The 15,384-nt window shown below is 38.2% G+C and overlaps 1 protein-coding gene across 14 annotated transcripts in view; it reads right to left on the bottom strand.

Moving 5' to 3' along the window:
- SNX29 (sorting nexin 29) overlaps positions 1-14,778 on the bottom strand; it is a 450,561-nt gene extending 435,783 nt beyond the window's left edge. For 10 of the 14 annotated variants that reach the window (XR_006284108.1, XR_006284109.1, XR_006284110.1 and 7 more), the window contains exons 1-4: positions 14,645-14,778; positions 3,574-3,635; positions 2,379-2,443; positions 834-886 (exon numbers count right to left, since the gene is read on the bottom strand). Coding sequence is in view for 11 of the 14 variants with exons in the window: in XM_043523231.1 (XP_043379166.1) it covers positions 834-886; positions 2,379-2,443; positions 3,574-3,583 (128 nt within the window). In the remaining 3 variants the exon portion in view is untranslated. The remainder of the gene's footprint in view (positions 1-833; positions 887-2,378; positions 2,444-3,573; positions 3,636-14,644) is intronic. The other 4 variants (XM_043523229.1, XM_007058137.4, XM_037911587.2 and 1 more) reach the window with 1 other exon arrangement.
- Between the last annotated feature and the right edge of the window lie 606 nt (positions 14,779-15,384).

Here is a 15,384-nt window from a genome sequence, read left to right as displayed (position 1 = left end):
TGGTCAATGGATGACAAACTACCTTGAAAAGGCAGCTGAGTGCATAAGGAAGAAGTAGCTGCCATTTCCACCTCTAGTCTAGGTACTTTTCTCCAAAGGCAGCTTAACTAAGTTCAAGGTTAGTTTACAGAACTGAAATGGGAGTTGGTTTAAGAATTTAGGACAGGCAGCAGTGGAGTTTAATGTACGTTCTGGTAGACGATCAGAATCTTTCAACTGGTCTCTGCTGGCTTTCACTAAAAAGACAGCAGCCCTAGTAATTAGTTACGCTATCAACCTGTTACTCAACGCTATAACCTAGTTGACCAATGGGAACCTAAATGACAACAGAAACTAACTGACAATTTTCAATTGGCATTTCTACCATTAAGAAGAGGCAGTTTGTGGCAGGGAGAGAGGATTAGGGAGAAAATGCTTTTTGCAGCTAAAGAACATCGGGAGTAAGAAAAAAAACCTTCGGTTTTCATATGTTCATTTTTAATTGGTTAAAATAGGAAACCCATAACAGAACAGGGCTAGATTTAAGACATCTATATAAATATAAGATATACAGTCATTTTAAAAACAGAAGTATTGGGGTAACAAATAAAGTTCTTTTTTACTTATATCCAGACTTTGGAATTCAGCATTTTGCCTTAATCCTGCAAACACCTGAGAAGCCCCTTTGTCTGGAATATGATTCATGTGCACCAATACGAAGAAGGCAACCAAGAGTTTCTCATATCAGCAGTTACATAAACAAGCATGTTTTGAAGTGGGCCAAATATCTTTTTATTATATAGCCTATGTAATAATGATATATAAATTTAGACATGCTCCCTAAAGCTTTTTACCTGCTATCAGAATCTGAAGCAATTTCTTTTCTTCCTCCAAATCGGATTTGACACTGTAATGAATAAGTTTAAATAATACGAGTGTTAAGAAACTGAAAATCCTTAAATGCTCTAATTTTAATTTAATTTTAATTTTTAAAAACAAACCAAAAAAAGATGTTCACTGACTCAGCATAAATAAAGTTCTGTTTTTCACCAAAGAAACATTCTGAAAATACAGACTTTAAAAGTTATTTTAAAATACTTTTAATAAGTCAAGTAACTTCTCTGTTAACTTGTCTGGAGGATCAAGAATCCAAAACCTGTTTCACTAAGATGATGATGTTCTCCATTTCTAAATCCAATTACTAGTTCAGGCTTAAATCTGCACACACTTATTGCTTCCAGGAACAGTATGTACCTCAGTGAGTAGTGCTACGACTACTCACAGAAGCAAGCACTATACCCTGTACTGTACCCAGGATTGCACAGATACTCACAAACAATAATAATTTTGAATTTGGGATGGGGAAGAAAAAGTTCATCATACCTGCATTGTCTCTATTTAACCTTATGGGATAAGAGAGGCAAGCAACATTTGAAAATAGAAAAAAAAAATCAACATATATCTGAAACTCAAAGTAAATATGTTACTAATGTAAACTGTTTACCACTATCTCCACCACCGGCACACAGTGCATTATCAAACCTTTCTATCTTTTAGCTGCTAAAGGAAAATCTGTCATATTTGGCAACCCAGATATCAAAAGCATTGCATGTTCCTAGATTTTTTTATTAATGTAACCAACTTAGAATTTTTTTTATTCTAAACTTACAAAAACTTCCACACATTTTTTTAAAGTTATCAGAGATTTCTCAAAAAATTTCTGAGTTAAGCTATTAATTATTTAACTTATTTGCATATATTTTCTTGTAACATGGTCTCAAGAGTTTTGACATTCAGTTACAGAATTAGGGCAGAATTCTCCACTGGACCACTATGCACAAACATGGATCACAGAAGCAGAACTCCAGACAGAACCCCAAACTTCTCTTCACATTCTACCCACAATCCTGCTACATAAGTTGATCGCAATAGTCCCTTCTAGCCTTAAAAATCTACCAAGTTCTGGGTTTATAACTTTTGAGTGAACATAACACCATGTCTACATTGGGCAGGGAGACTGCATTTTTTAACTCTGTAGATAGAATGATGTTAAAATCCTACTGTAGACAGGTAAACTGTAGTTTTAACAGCATCTTAACTGGTCAAGGTAAATCCCAGGCTCCCTGCTAGGGTTTACCTCAACTAGTAAACATGTGTTACAACTATAACTTGCCTTGTCTGCTCTGCGATTTTAATACATTAGCTAACACTCCTTTTTTCCTAGAGAAGTCAAGGCCTGAGAGAACTTCTTAAGAACAGCAAGTTTCCCCCTCCATCTATTGAAGAGGGGAGGGAAGAATAATAGCAGCTCTTGACAGAAACTTCAACTCAGCATTTATATACTGCAGAAAGATTTTTAGAATTGGGGCAAACTTGAATTTATTGTTTTGATTTCTTACCTGTTTAACTGCATCCAGTAGCCGCTCTAGAAGAAATTGTCTTTTGGTGTCATTGTTCTTTGATCCTAAAATTCAACACAGCTCTATTATTTTAACAAAAATATATTAGTCCCAATTCTGGAAAACTTTCCTCACATGTACTAGTCATCTCACTGAGGTTAACGGAAGTACTTCTCTGAGTAAGAGGATGCAAGATTAGACCTTTTTGTTTTGTTTTTTTAGATACCCTTTATTTAATATGCAGAAACAATGGTAGATGATCAGTCTGTCAGTCTGATTTTAATAAGTTATTCTTTTTGTGGAATCAATAAAAATTACTCTACAGTTCTTAAAATATTAAGAACACTATTAACATAGTCTTCTCTTGATCAATGCCAATCAGGTAAAGTTAATTAGTAAGCAAGCCACTACACATAAACATTAATGCACAGGCCACAACATTTAACTTTTTAATCTAAATAATTTCAGTATGCAGTGTCAGCTTTCACACCTTGCTTGGTTGGAACATCTTTTATAAACATGTCTGGCTGCACATAAAGCTTGCTGTTTAATTAGGCTAAGTCACTGTGCACTGCTAATCTAGTCTTCTCTCAGGTTTTTAAAGGACTTCCTACACTTATCTGCCACTACTCCTAATGTGTCAGACATTGAGTTATACGTAGTGTTGTTGTAGCTGTACTGGTTCCAGAATATTAGATAGACAAGGTGGGTGAGGTAATATCTTTTACTGGACCAACTTCCGTTGAGGAGAGAAAGACGCTTTTAAGCTTACATAGACCTGAAGAAGAGCTTTGTAAGCTCAAAAGCTCATCTCTCTGACCAACGGAAGTTGGTCCAAAAGATATTACGTCACCACCTTATCTCTCTGGGCCTTAAGTTAGACCATTCTGTGCCCACACTTTTCTTCTTGTTGTTGTTCCTCCTCCTCCTCCTCCCCCCAAAGGATATTCAGATTCATATAAAACTCTGACCTCCATATCAGAATTCTACTTGAATAAATTTCCCTCATCACCTAGCAAAACCTATTACCCAGACAACACTGAAGAACTGGAGAAGGTATAAGGGGTGGAAAACATTTCTCTCTTCTTTTTGCAGCCCATCACCCTGGAGCACCTATTACACAATCTCATATGTGTACTATTCCTGCACAAAGCACCTCCAATTTACCCAAGCAGGAGAAGAGATTAGAACTGACCACAATTCATTCCATGGAAGCTGCTCCTCTCCTGCAGATTTCAGAGTAGCAGCCGTGTTAGTCTGAATCCGCAAAAAGAAAAGGAGTACTTGTGGCACCTTAAAGACTAACAAATTTATTTGAGCATAAGCTTTCGTGAGCTACAGCTCATTTCATTGGATGCATGCAGTGGATTTCCACTCCATATGGCTAAATTCAGCGCCTTGCATAATGACAGGTTTCAGAGTAGCAGCAAGAGTTGGACTCCAGAAAACACAGGATGCCTGTACCAGATGTGAATCCAGAGTTAAAGAAAACAAGTATATTTTATTACCTAAATTACTATTATCTAATTATATAAGAGCTCAGTGGTGCTCATTTGGAAACCACTGCCATTTTCCATTATCAGTTTACAGAGAGTTAACTTTAGATTTTGAAGTTTGAATCAAGTTGTGCAACCATTTCGAGATTTTTTTTTTTAAGAACTCTGTGCACATGAAGGTGATACTAGTAGCTCTGGCTAGAGTCAAATTTAGTATAGCTAATTTAGTACACTGTGCAGGCTTCATCAGACAGCGATGCCAATGCACATCAGCCATGACCTGTATAATCATTATTATTCCAGTCCTAAAAATTTTTATCAGAGATTCCAACTTCGCTGAATTAAGTCATATTGTACTATGGTTTTATTTATATTTTTAGGGAGTAAGTATCTGTAGGTCTAAGTGTGCCACAACTAATCAAAATCACTTACAAATCTGTACAAGAAAAACATGCCAGTGAGAGTACACTCTTAGTAAAATCCAGCCATAATCAAAACCACCAATTAAACACATGCATTCCCCATGTTGCCTCAGACTCATTTCTTCAATACTCCCTTCTCTTTCAAGGTAACAGGGAAAATACAATGAGATGCTTATCTTAAAGTCAGCAGTCCCAGGCTATTTCAGAATGAGAGTTTGTAGGAATTTCACAAGGTAAGCAGCTTTCATTCAAATGGAAACAAGTTTTATAATATTAATTATGTGGAGGAAGGTTTTCTTCAAGGTACAACGCATCTGTTAATTTTCAAATCCCTACCACTCTGCCACCATTATATCCATTAACATAAACCTTTGATCACCTAGATACCAAATTGATAGGCAAAACAGAAATTCATAAATATGTAGAACATACCAGATTAAGTTTATCACTGTCGTGCAGACTCTGCTAAAAAACTGAATGGTGTGATACCAGCAAGTCAGCATACAACCATAGTATGGATGTGAAATTAAAGCTGAGTCCACACTACAGTTGAAACTGTATTAGTCTCAACCATGACTGCACACGGCTGTTGCTAATAAATTTCTTGAGACGTTTAGATGAGGAGTTCGGATGATTCCAGCAAGAACAATGTTATAAACTATGGATAGTTTTCAGCAGTTTGATCAGTACAATTTAAAAAAAATTCCCGTTTCACACTTGTCAGAAAAACTATGATATTGTCATGTTTGACGTGTATATTTTGTAAGAAAAAGGGGTTTACAAAAAGCTAAATTAAAAAAAAAAATTCCCCAATAATTTTTAAAATGTATCAGCAACTCACAGTACAAGAGATTCAGAGTGAGACTAGTCAGTCTAGTTTCATTATCCAAGCAGAGTAAAGTGTAAAAAATAAAAAACATTTTTCATCTTTTATAAGATTAGTAGCTAGTAATATTTTTAGAACTATATATTTTACCCTGATTCTCTTTAAAGCAGCATATTAAATGTAATATATAAACACAAAATAGTATTACAAGCCTCAGTTAACTGTTATGATCCTTTAAAGTCCTAATGGGTATACCCCTTGATAAGTCTTTAAAAAACACAACTGAAAGCCAATTTTACCTATATTAAATTTTTCTTCTTTTAAAAAGATACTAGGGATACTTGTATGATAACAGTAACGTTGTTGTTTTTAGTAGATCAGGCCCTAATTATCTCACTTGAAGTCCTAATTCTCCATTCATAGCAACACAATTGGCTGCTGTGGAGAACAGTGAGATGAGAGGTGGATTAGGACTTCAAGCGAGGAGTCAACAACAGGAATGAATAGCTGACTTTGAAAACAACATGCATACAAGATACGCATGCATAATTACTACTCCCTTCTAATGGAGTCTCACAACTGTATCTGAGGACATAAAGAGGTTCAAAATATTTTTCAAAGATTTCTAGGAGGAATCAGTTAGTTCTGAGGTATTATTGTCTACAGTAGCACCCTAATATTATTTGCATTGTATTCAGCTCAATTATCTATGCTATTATGAACTGCCTTGATAGTTTGAATGACTAATTGCCTTATATGAATGAATGCAGCCAGTTTTCCTGTATATTCATAGGAAATAGAAGATCAGCTTCAAAGCAACAATATACACTGCTTATTCTTCATCCAGGAAAGGTCTTGCTGTGGCAATTGTTATCAAAAGGCTTATCAGCTTGCCAGCAGACTATGAAGAAAAAGCCCAGGCCTGATCCTTTTTATCTCAGTTCTGCTTAAATTTTGACAGGCAAAGTCCAAGTAACAGGACTGAGGTCTCCAGGTTTACTCTGGCTTTACCCTGGAATTCTAATGGAAGAATCTGAACAAACTACACCTGGACTAACTATTGGACTATAACTTTTTTAATTAATTCCATAAAGACTTTTTACAAATCAGCAGCCTCACAGTCTCTGCTATGAAACTGACCTAAGGACTTTTCACATCTGTATGTATACTGATCTCTTAAAGACTGCAACTCTCTTCCTTCTTTTTCCTTTTATCATTAAAACCTTAAGTTTTACTTACTAAAGGATTGGCATCTGCATGATTATTGGGTAAGATCTAAAACTCATGTTGACCTGGGGATCAGTGTCGGTCCTTTCGGACTGGTGGACCTAAAATATGGTAAATCTGGTTTTCAGTAACCACTCACTATATTACATTTGGCTATCTAGATAGAGGTCAAGAGCTGGAACAGTTAAAGGGGACTGTATTTGGCTTCTTGGTAACCAGTGTGGTATTACAGAAGTTGTTTTGTTACAGGCGTGGTGAATCTAAAAGAATAAACAACCAGTCTGGTGGACTGTCTGCCCTATTCCTTGTAGTCTGCCCTGGATATAGCATCCTCAGTGTGGCCCATTCAGGCACCCAGTCACAAGGGGTACCAATTAGGAGGGATCTACTGCATTCCATTTCACAATTTACACACAGCTAAAGTTATTGTGATGCCCAGTCCTAAAGCTGGATGTCTGAACTGCTCCCATGCAAATTCAAATAGCAGTAAACTTGCAGCACCATATGTATTACTAGGGTTTTTTTTACATTAAATATGTCACACTGGGGGGAAGAAAAGTTATATTTAGATTATTATGTTAAAAAAAAAAAGGAAATCCATGCAGAACTCTAAAAATGACAATGAAAATATGAGTTTAAAGAAGCAAAAACTAAGAAGAGCATGAAGAGACTTCTTCGTTTTAAAAGTTATCAGTTTTAAAAAATGAGCTAAAATTAGTTTCAGGTATTGCACCTGCCTCTGAGTTGCCCCCCCATTTCTGGTGGTTTTACTTTTCTATTTTTAAAATGTTTTTACTCTCTGTATTGTATGAGAAAGATCCAAACACACATGAACAGAAACTAACTGATTTTGCAAGTGGGAAAAAAAAGTTTTCATCTAATCCTTATAAGTTACAGTGATCTTAAGAAGTATTCGTAGCAACTATAGTTATAATAACTCAGACAGAAGCATGATTTTTAAACTGACTGTGTCCTTTAATTTATCCTAATACACCTAACCACTACATATGCAGAAAATAAGATTAAATTCAGATACGAACAAAGATCAGCTTTTAAAAATTGTATTTGAATTTAGTGTTCAATGGTGCTGCCCTGAATTAGCCATACTACAGAAAGCTTTAGTACCTAGCTCTGTCAATACACCTAATTCTTGTCAGGCCATACTGATACTATTTGAGTGCTCATCCTATCTTATGCAAAGACAATCACAGCGAAGGCTGTGGTACACAAATAGAGCTTAAAATTAGACTCTTCAGGTTCCTGTTTCCTTGTAACCCACGTCAGGATTTGAGTCAGTTTCAGGAAGTTAAAGGCAAAAACACTTCTTTGCTGCACTACCCAAGCACATAAAATCATCTTGAGTAAGTGACAAGTTAAAGACTTTGTTAGCATTAAGACTAAGTTTACATTAGAAGCATAGTAAATCTGTTGTATCATTTCACCTACAGTGTCTTGTAATGGTAAAAAAAAAAATTAGGCTTGCCAAGCCAGACAATTGACCACCTATTATTTGACCAGGATCAAATACTGTCAGATATTCCACCAAGAATGCCCTACGTAGATGACAATCAGAAAGGTAAGTTGCATCATGGTGCCATCTGTTAGCAAGCCTACTTAAATGTATTGATCATTCATTTTCACATATGCTAATGCCAACTGTTTAGAAAAAGGTGAACTAATTGAAAGCTGAGCATCTTAACTGATTGGAATCTCTAGAACAAACAATATGTCTGTATCTGTATCATTATTTGTATACCTGGCCATCACTGTACATGGCAGTTTACAAAACACATTAAACAAGTTAAAAGACATGATCCCTGCCTCAAAAAGCTTAAATCTAAACTGACTAGACAAATTTACAGAAATTAACTCAGAAAAGAGTGGGGGAGAAAGAGGAGCATTCAGTCATTAAGCCTCCTCTCCCAACACAGAGAAAACATGCGCCTATCAAGCATAAGTGCCTTTAAAAAGGACACTCAGAGTTGCTATGTGTTTTACTTCTGTAATTTTATTTTACTTTTTCATTGTAACTGTTCAGTCTTGAATAATGTTCACATTTAAATGCTAACCCATTGCTAAAAAGAATAATAAAAGTAATTATTTCTTTCATTTTTTAAAGATTCATTTCATTGTGTTTCATATTCTTCTGAGTTGAAACAACTCAATAAGTAACTTGTTTTTTGTAATTAGGCATAAATATCTAAGGCTAACATCTTACGCTTTTGTGTTACTACTCTAAAAATTAATGCTTTAAAATATTTGACCACTCAAATGCCAACCCTAAAAATATATGTATACTTTATATTACTTTTATTATCCTTTTTAGCAATGGGTTAGCATTTAAATGTGAACATTATTCAAGACTGAAGTTACAATGAAAAAGTAAAATATTATATATAGATAGATTTTAAGGTTGACATTTGAGCAGTCCAAATATACATACACACACTCCCCCAGAACCTAGTTTAGCCAAAGCCCCCTTTATCAAACCACCTCCACATCTCAAATTAGGTTATGTCCCCTGATATGAATCATTTATATTGAAGACCCTCCAATTCACCTGAATAAATCTCTCTCATTCGGTTAATAAAACTGGGTTCTGTTACACAATAACCTAAGAAATTCCACAGTGTGCAGACTCCAATATGCAAAGTTTGGTAACTACAGTCAGCAAATGTAGTGAATCAGTTATTTGTGTGACAGTCCCTGACAGTTTTAGCTATTCAGTACGGTACATGGCAAGTCCAAAATGCTATAATACTGAATATAGTTCATGTCTATATTAGTTGGGGTTGTCATCCCACCCACAAAAAAATATTCTAGCATGTAAGAGTAGATGATCACTATTAATAAAGTAGATATAAATTTACAGGAAATATCTATCAGGCAGTATTTCATACAAGTATCAGTACAGTTCCACTTTCTGTTAAAAGGACATTATCTAAAAAGTCACACCTTAAAATACTCAGTCTGTGTTACTAAGGCAACAGATTAATACAACTAATAAACTTACCAGTCTAATTAATTTTTTTAACTTTTGTACCATATTTGCATTTCAGTTTGAAAAACAGTGGTCGGAGGCAATTCCTGGTTCTCGCACACTAACATTTATACTTTTAGAGTTCGTAATATCATAGAAAAATGATTAAGGACAAAAGTTTTAACTGACTTGTTTAATTCACGCAAATTGTCCTATTCATCTTTTTGTTTTAAGACTAAGATTTTGCACTATTCTTTATATTTAGTCAAAAATCTTAGTCTTAAAACTAAAGATGAATAAAAAAATTCACATGCATTAAACAAGTCAGTTAAAACTTTTGTCCTTAATCATTTTTCCATTATATTATAAACTCTAAAATTATAATGCTAGTGTCTGACAATAAATGATAGTGTCCCAGCCTCAAAAAGGGACATAGTTGAAACAGATTACATTTGAGTTTGCCTAATTCTCTACCTAAAGACAAATGTGAATATGATGCATACTTTCTCTTTCCTGGGTAGCAGCCGTGGTAGTCTATATCCACAAAAAGAAAAGGAGTACTTGTGGTACCTTAGAGACTAACAAGTTTATTTGAGCATAAGCTTTCGTGAGCTACAGCTCACTTCATCGGATGCATGCAGTGGAAAATACAGTGGGGAGATTTTATATACACAGAGAACATGAAACAATGGGTGTTACCATACACAAGGTGATCAGGTTAGGTGAGCTATTACGGGGGGGGGGGGAGGGCAAAAAAACAAAAAACCTTTTGTAGTGATAATCAAGGTGGGCCATTTCCAGCAGTTGACAAGAACGTGTAAGGAACAGTAGGCGGGGGGCAATAAACATGTGGAAATAGTTTTACTTTGTGTAATGACACATCACTCCTAGTCTTTATTCAAACCTAATGTAATGGTGTCCAGTTTGCAAATTAATTCCAATTCAGCAGTCTCTCGGAGTCTGCTTTTGAAGTTTTTTTGCTGAAGAATTGCGACTTTTAGGTCTGTAATCGAGTGACCAGAGAGATTGAACTGTTCTCCGACTGGTTTTTGAATGTTATCATTCTTGACCTCTCATTTGTGTCCATTTATTCTTTTATGTAGAGACTGTCCGGTTTGGCCAATCTACATGGCAGAGGGGCTTTGTTGCAAGGATAGGTTCCTGGGTTAGTGTTTTTGTTGTGTGGTTGCTGGTGAGTATTTGCTTCAGGTTGGGAGGCTGTCTGTAAGCAAGGACTGGCCTGTCTCCCGAGATCTGTGAGAGTGATGGGTTGTCCTTCAGGATAGGTTGCAGATCCTTGATGATGCACTGGAGAGGTTTACTTGGGGGCTGAAGGTGATGGCTAATGGCATTCTGTTATTTTCTTTGTTGGGCCTGTCCTGTAGTAGGTAACTTCTGGGTACTCTTCTGGCTCTGTCAATCTGTTTCTTCACTTCAGCAGGTGGGTATTGTAGTTGTAAGAAGGCTTGATAGAGATCTTGTATGTGTTTGTCTCCGTCTGAGGGGTTGGAGCAAATGCGGTTGTATCGTAGAGCTTGGCTGTAGACAATGGATCGTGTGGTGTGGTCTGGACGAAAGCTGGAGGCATGTAGGTAAGTATAGCGGTCAGTAGGTTTCCGGTATAGGGTGGTGTTTATGTGACCATCGCTTATTAGCACTGTAGTGTTAACTGTTGCCAACTGTGCCCACACATCTATTCAGGGGACACCATCACAGGGCCTAATAACATCAGCCACACTATCAGAGGCTCGTTCACCTGCACATCCACCAATGTGATATATGCCATCATGTGCCAGCAATGTCCCTCTGCCATGTACATTGGCCAAACCGGACAGTCTCTATGTGTCATAAATATAAAGGGAAGGGTAAATACCTTTAAAATCCCTCCTGGCCAGAGGAAAAACCCTTTCATCTGTAAAGGGTTAAGAAGCTAGGATAACCTCGCTGGCACCTGACCAAAATGACCAATGAGGAGACAAGATACTTTCAAAAGCTGGGGGGAGGGAGAAACAAAACCTCTCTCTCTCTGTCTGTGTGATGCTTTTGCCGGGAACAGAGCAGGAATGGAGTCTTAGAACTTAGTAAGTAATCTAGCTAGATATGCGTTAGATTCTGTTTTCTTTAAATGGCTGAGAAAATAAGCTGTGCTGAATGGAATGTAGATTCCTCTTTTTGTGTCTTTTTGTAACTTAAGGTTTTGCCTAGAGGGATTCTCTATGTTTTGAATCTAATTACCCTGTAAGGTATTTACCATCCTGATTTTACAGAGGTGATTCTTTTACTTCGATTAAAATTCTTCTTTTAAGAATCTGATTGCTTTTTCATTGTTCTTAAGATCCAAGGGTTTGGGTCTGTGTTCACCTATGCAAATTGGTGAGGATTTTTATCAAACCTTCCCCAAGAAAGGGGGTTTTGGAGGATTTTGGGGGGAAAGACGTTTCCAAACGTTTCCAGGCTCTTTCCCGGTTATATATCTGTTAGACGTTTGGTGGTGGCAGCGATAAAGTACAAGGGCAAAAGATAAAATAGTTTGTACCTTGGGGAAGTTTTAACCTAAGCTGGTAAAAATAAGCTGAGGAGGTTTTCATGCAGGTCCCCACATAGAGTTCAGAGTGGGGAAGGAACCTTGACACTATGCAAAAGAATAAATGGACACAAATGAGAGGTCAAGAATTACAACATTCAAAAACCAGTCGGAGAACAGTTCAATCTCTCTGGTAACTCGATTACAGACCTAAGAGCTGCAATTCTTCAACAAAAAAAATTCAAAAACAGACTCCAACAAGAGACTGCTGAATTGGAATTAATTTGCAAATTGGACACCATTAAATTAGGTTTGAATAAAGACTGGGAGTGGATGGGTCATTACACAAAGTAAAACTATTTCCCCGTGTTTTTCCCCCCACCACCACCACCACACTGTTCCTCACACGTTCTTGTGAACTGCTGGAAATGGCCCACCTTGATTAAAACTAAAAAAGAGGGGTTTTGTTTTTTTGGGTTTTTTTCCCTCTCCTCTGCTGGTAATAGCTCACCTTATCTGATCATTCTCGTTACAGTGTGTATGGTAACACCCATTGTTTCGTGTTCTCTGTGTATATAAAATCTCCCCACTGTATTTTCCACTGCATGCATCCGATGAAGTGAGCTGTAGCTCACAAAAGCTTGTGTTCAAATAAATGTGTTAGTACTTGTGGCACATTAGAGACTCCTTTTCTTTTTTCTCTTTCCTGTTGCTCTGTTCCATGACGCCCAAGTTTATGTTCCCATAAACCCTACTTTTTTCAGAGGAAAACTATTAATACATGTTTCACTTTATTGTCTAGTTAAACTCATATAGATCTTGGCAAGATTTACAAGTTTATAAAGGCAGGTCAAACGTTTGGCTTATCATCCTTAGTAATGTTGCTTTATGCATAATCTAGTCCTGGATAACTGAGAAACATTTCAAGTTAGAGAAAATTCTACCTGCACCATACATGTCTCTCTATTGGTAAAAAAACAGATGAAGGCTTCAAAAACAAAGATTTGGTAATTCATAAAAATAGTGACAAGAAATATCGTATATAAACAAACTATGGACAAAACTGCTGCTAATAAAACAGCTTTCAAAGTTTTTCGTAGAAATGTCAACTGTTCTTTTTAACTGTAAAAGGAAATTCCATTGCTTAAGTGTGCAAAGACTTACCACCGAATAACAACTTAAGCCCTGATCCTACATCCAGGTTGAGCTCACTGCAGGACTGGAACCACAACTAAAAAGCAGATGCAGGCCACTTGAGGTTACGAGGGTAGTTTCGAAGTATAAATGAATATAGTGGCAAAACTTGAAATGAAGCTGAACATCTGAGAAAAGATTTTTTGTGTTTTGAAAGTCTGAATGTTACCTGCATTTCACAAAATACTAATAATTTTCCCTGTGGGTCTATGATCATCTTTTTCATCTCCTTTCAAGCCAAAATTATTTTGATAAATAACTTTTATAAATACAAATGCCAGATATACCCAGAGAAAATGTTAGGAAGATGCTTTCACTTTCATCTGTTGTATAGTTTCTCTTTCATAGCCAATGTAATTCATGAATCCACATGGGGTTTAGCTGCCTCAGTTAATACTTTAAATGTTAAAATTGCACCTTTCATCAACAGAGGTTAAACATTTTAGCAGTAGAGTTAGAACAGAACCCAGGACCTAATTCCCAATTCACTGCAGCAGAAAAAAGGACAGTCTCGGGGTCGGGGGATGATTTCCCTCAACATGCTATTTGTGTTTTATGAGCAACTCTGACAAGCCTTATTTCAAGTCAATTTTTACAACTAAGTTATCTCTCTATTTGAATGCAGAATGTGTCAATCTGCATTTTGAAAATTATATTTAAAGTATTGCTCATGTAAAATCCCATTTGAAGAGAACTATTGTTAACAGTTACTACCAGTCCTGGTACTTCAACTTGTGTGACCAATACTCACCCTTCCCTCCACCTCAGAAGTTAGCCTCCATGCTGATTCTCCCCCCCTCCCTCCACCCCTGCAAGGATAGCATTGCCCTAGAGCCAATATTTATTAGATAAATGGTCAGTTCAAGAAAAACTGAGGCCTGGGCAAAACTGTACAATTCTTCCTCTCTCGCTGTAATCTTAAGATTCAGTGAACACCATCTTGCCTCACTTCACCTTAAATACCCTGCAGTTAATTTAGGGTAGAAAGAAAAACATAATAGGTCCAGAACTGGTGTGTGTATTTCAGGAATAGCAGATGGAGGTTTCATATTGTCACTTAAAAAAAAAAATCACATCAGCAGACACGCTTCTTTGTTCAGGTTACTAACCACATCTCAGTGTATTAAGTAAGAATATTACGTTATTTATGCTCTGTTTACTTTCTGCACTTTGCTCAGTTCAGGCAACTTTGATTTCAAAGCAGTCGGCCTTACAGGTGTTTACAGTCCGGTGGCTCTCAGGGGTTCAGCGCTGCAGGGTCTGGGGTTTCACACGTTGCTAGAGGACTGAGCTTCACACAATAAAAATGAAGGGGGAGGAGGGGAGCTGCGCCTCATTCAGGGATCCGGAGTAGGAGGGACCACCTCTCCAGTGCCCAGGGGCTAGGTTACCCCTACGGCACGTCAGCCTGCCCCCAGCGGGAGCCACCAGCTTAAACCAGCCCTTAGCACCGGCTGGCACGGGGCGCGCCATGACCCCCAGCAGCCAGGCAGCGCCACAGAGAGTGGGGATAGCGGGAGACGGGAGGCCGGGACTCAGCCGGGGGGCTACGACACAGCCTGCGCCTCCCTCCCCGCGGGCTCGGGCGGGCACTCACCGCTCATGATGCCCGGAGTCCGGTCCCTCCCCGGTACTGCAGCTAGCCCCCCTGCTCCCGCTGAGACGGCGCCACAGAGCGAAGCCGGGCTGGGGACACACAGAGCGGACACCCCGCCCCGGAACCGAAGCCCCGCCGACCCGGAAGGTAAATACTGGAGCCTGAGGACGCTAGAGAGACAGCTCCGACATTCCCTCCCCCCCTCTCCGCGTGCGCTTCCCCAACCGCCGAGCGGGAGCGCTGAGAGCAGCCTGGCCTCCGGCAGGGCGCTCTCACGGCGGGGTCCTGCGATGGCCCCTCCCCTGGGGGGCGGCTCTCTGGCTAGCTCGAGGGCTGCCTGTTCTCTGCCCCGCTCATTGTGGGAAGCAATGTGGGAAGGAGAACACTTCAGCCTATCTGGCCACTCAGTAAAAGATTTAAGGGTGGCAAGTCTGCAACAGAAAAGCTTCAAAAACAGACTCCAAGGAGAAACTGCTGAGCTTGAATTAATATGCAAACTAGCTGCCATTAACTTGGGTTTGAATAGAGACTGGGAGTGGCTGGGTCATTACCCACATTGAATCTATTTCCCCATGTTAAGTATCCTCACACTTTCTTGTCAACTATCTAAATGGGCCATCTTGATTATGGGAGGATTGCGGATGATACTAAACTGGGAAGAGTGGTAGATACGCTGGAGGGGAGGGATAGGATACAGAAGGACCTAGACAAATTGGAGGATTGGGCCAAAAGAAATCTGA

This window comes from Chelonia mydas, chromosome 10 (assembly GCF_015237465.2).
Source record: "Chelonia mydas isolate rCheMyd1 chromosome 10, rCheMyd1.pri.v2, whole genome shotgun sequence".
Classification (NCBI taxonomy): domain Eukaryota; kingdom Metazoa; phylum Chordata; order Testudines; family Cheloniidae; genus Chelonia; species Chelonia mydas.
The sequence above is the reverse complement of the archived record's forward strand: the minus strand, read 5'-3'. Positions and strand labels throughout refer to the sequence as shown.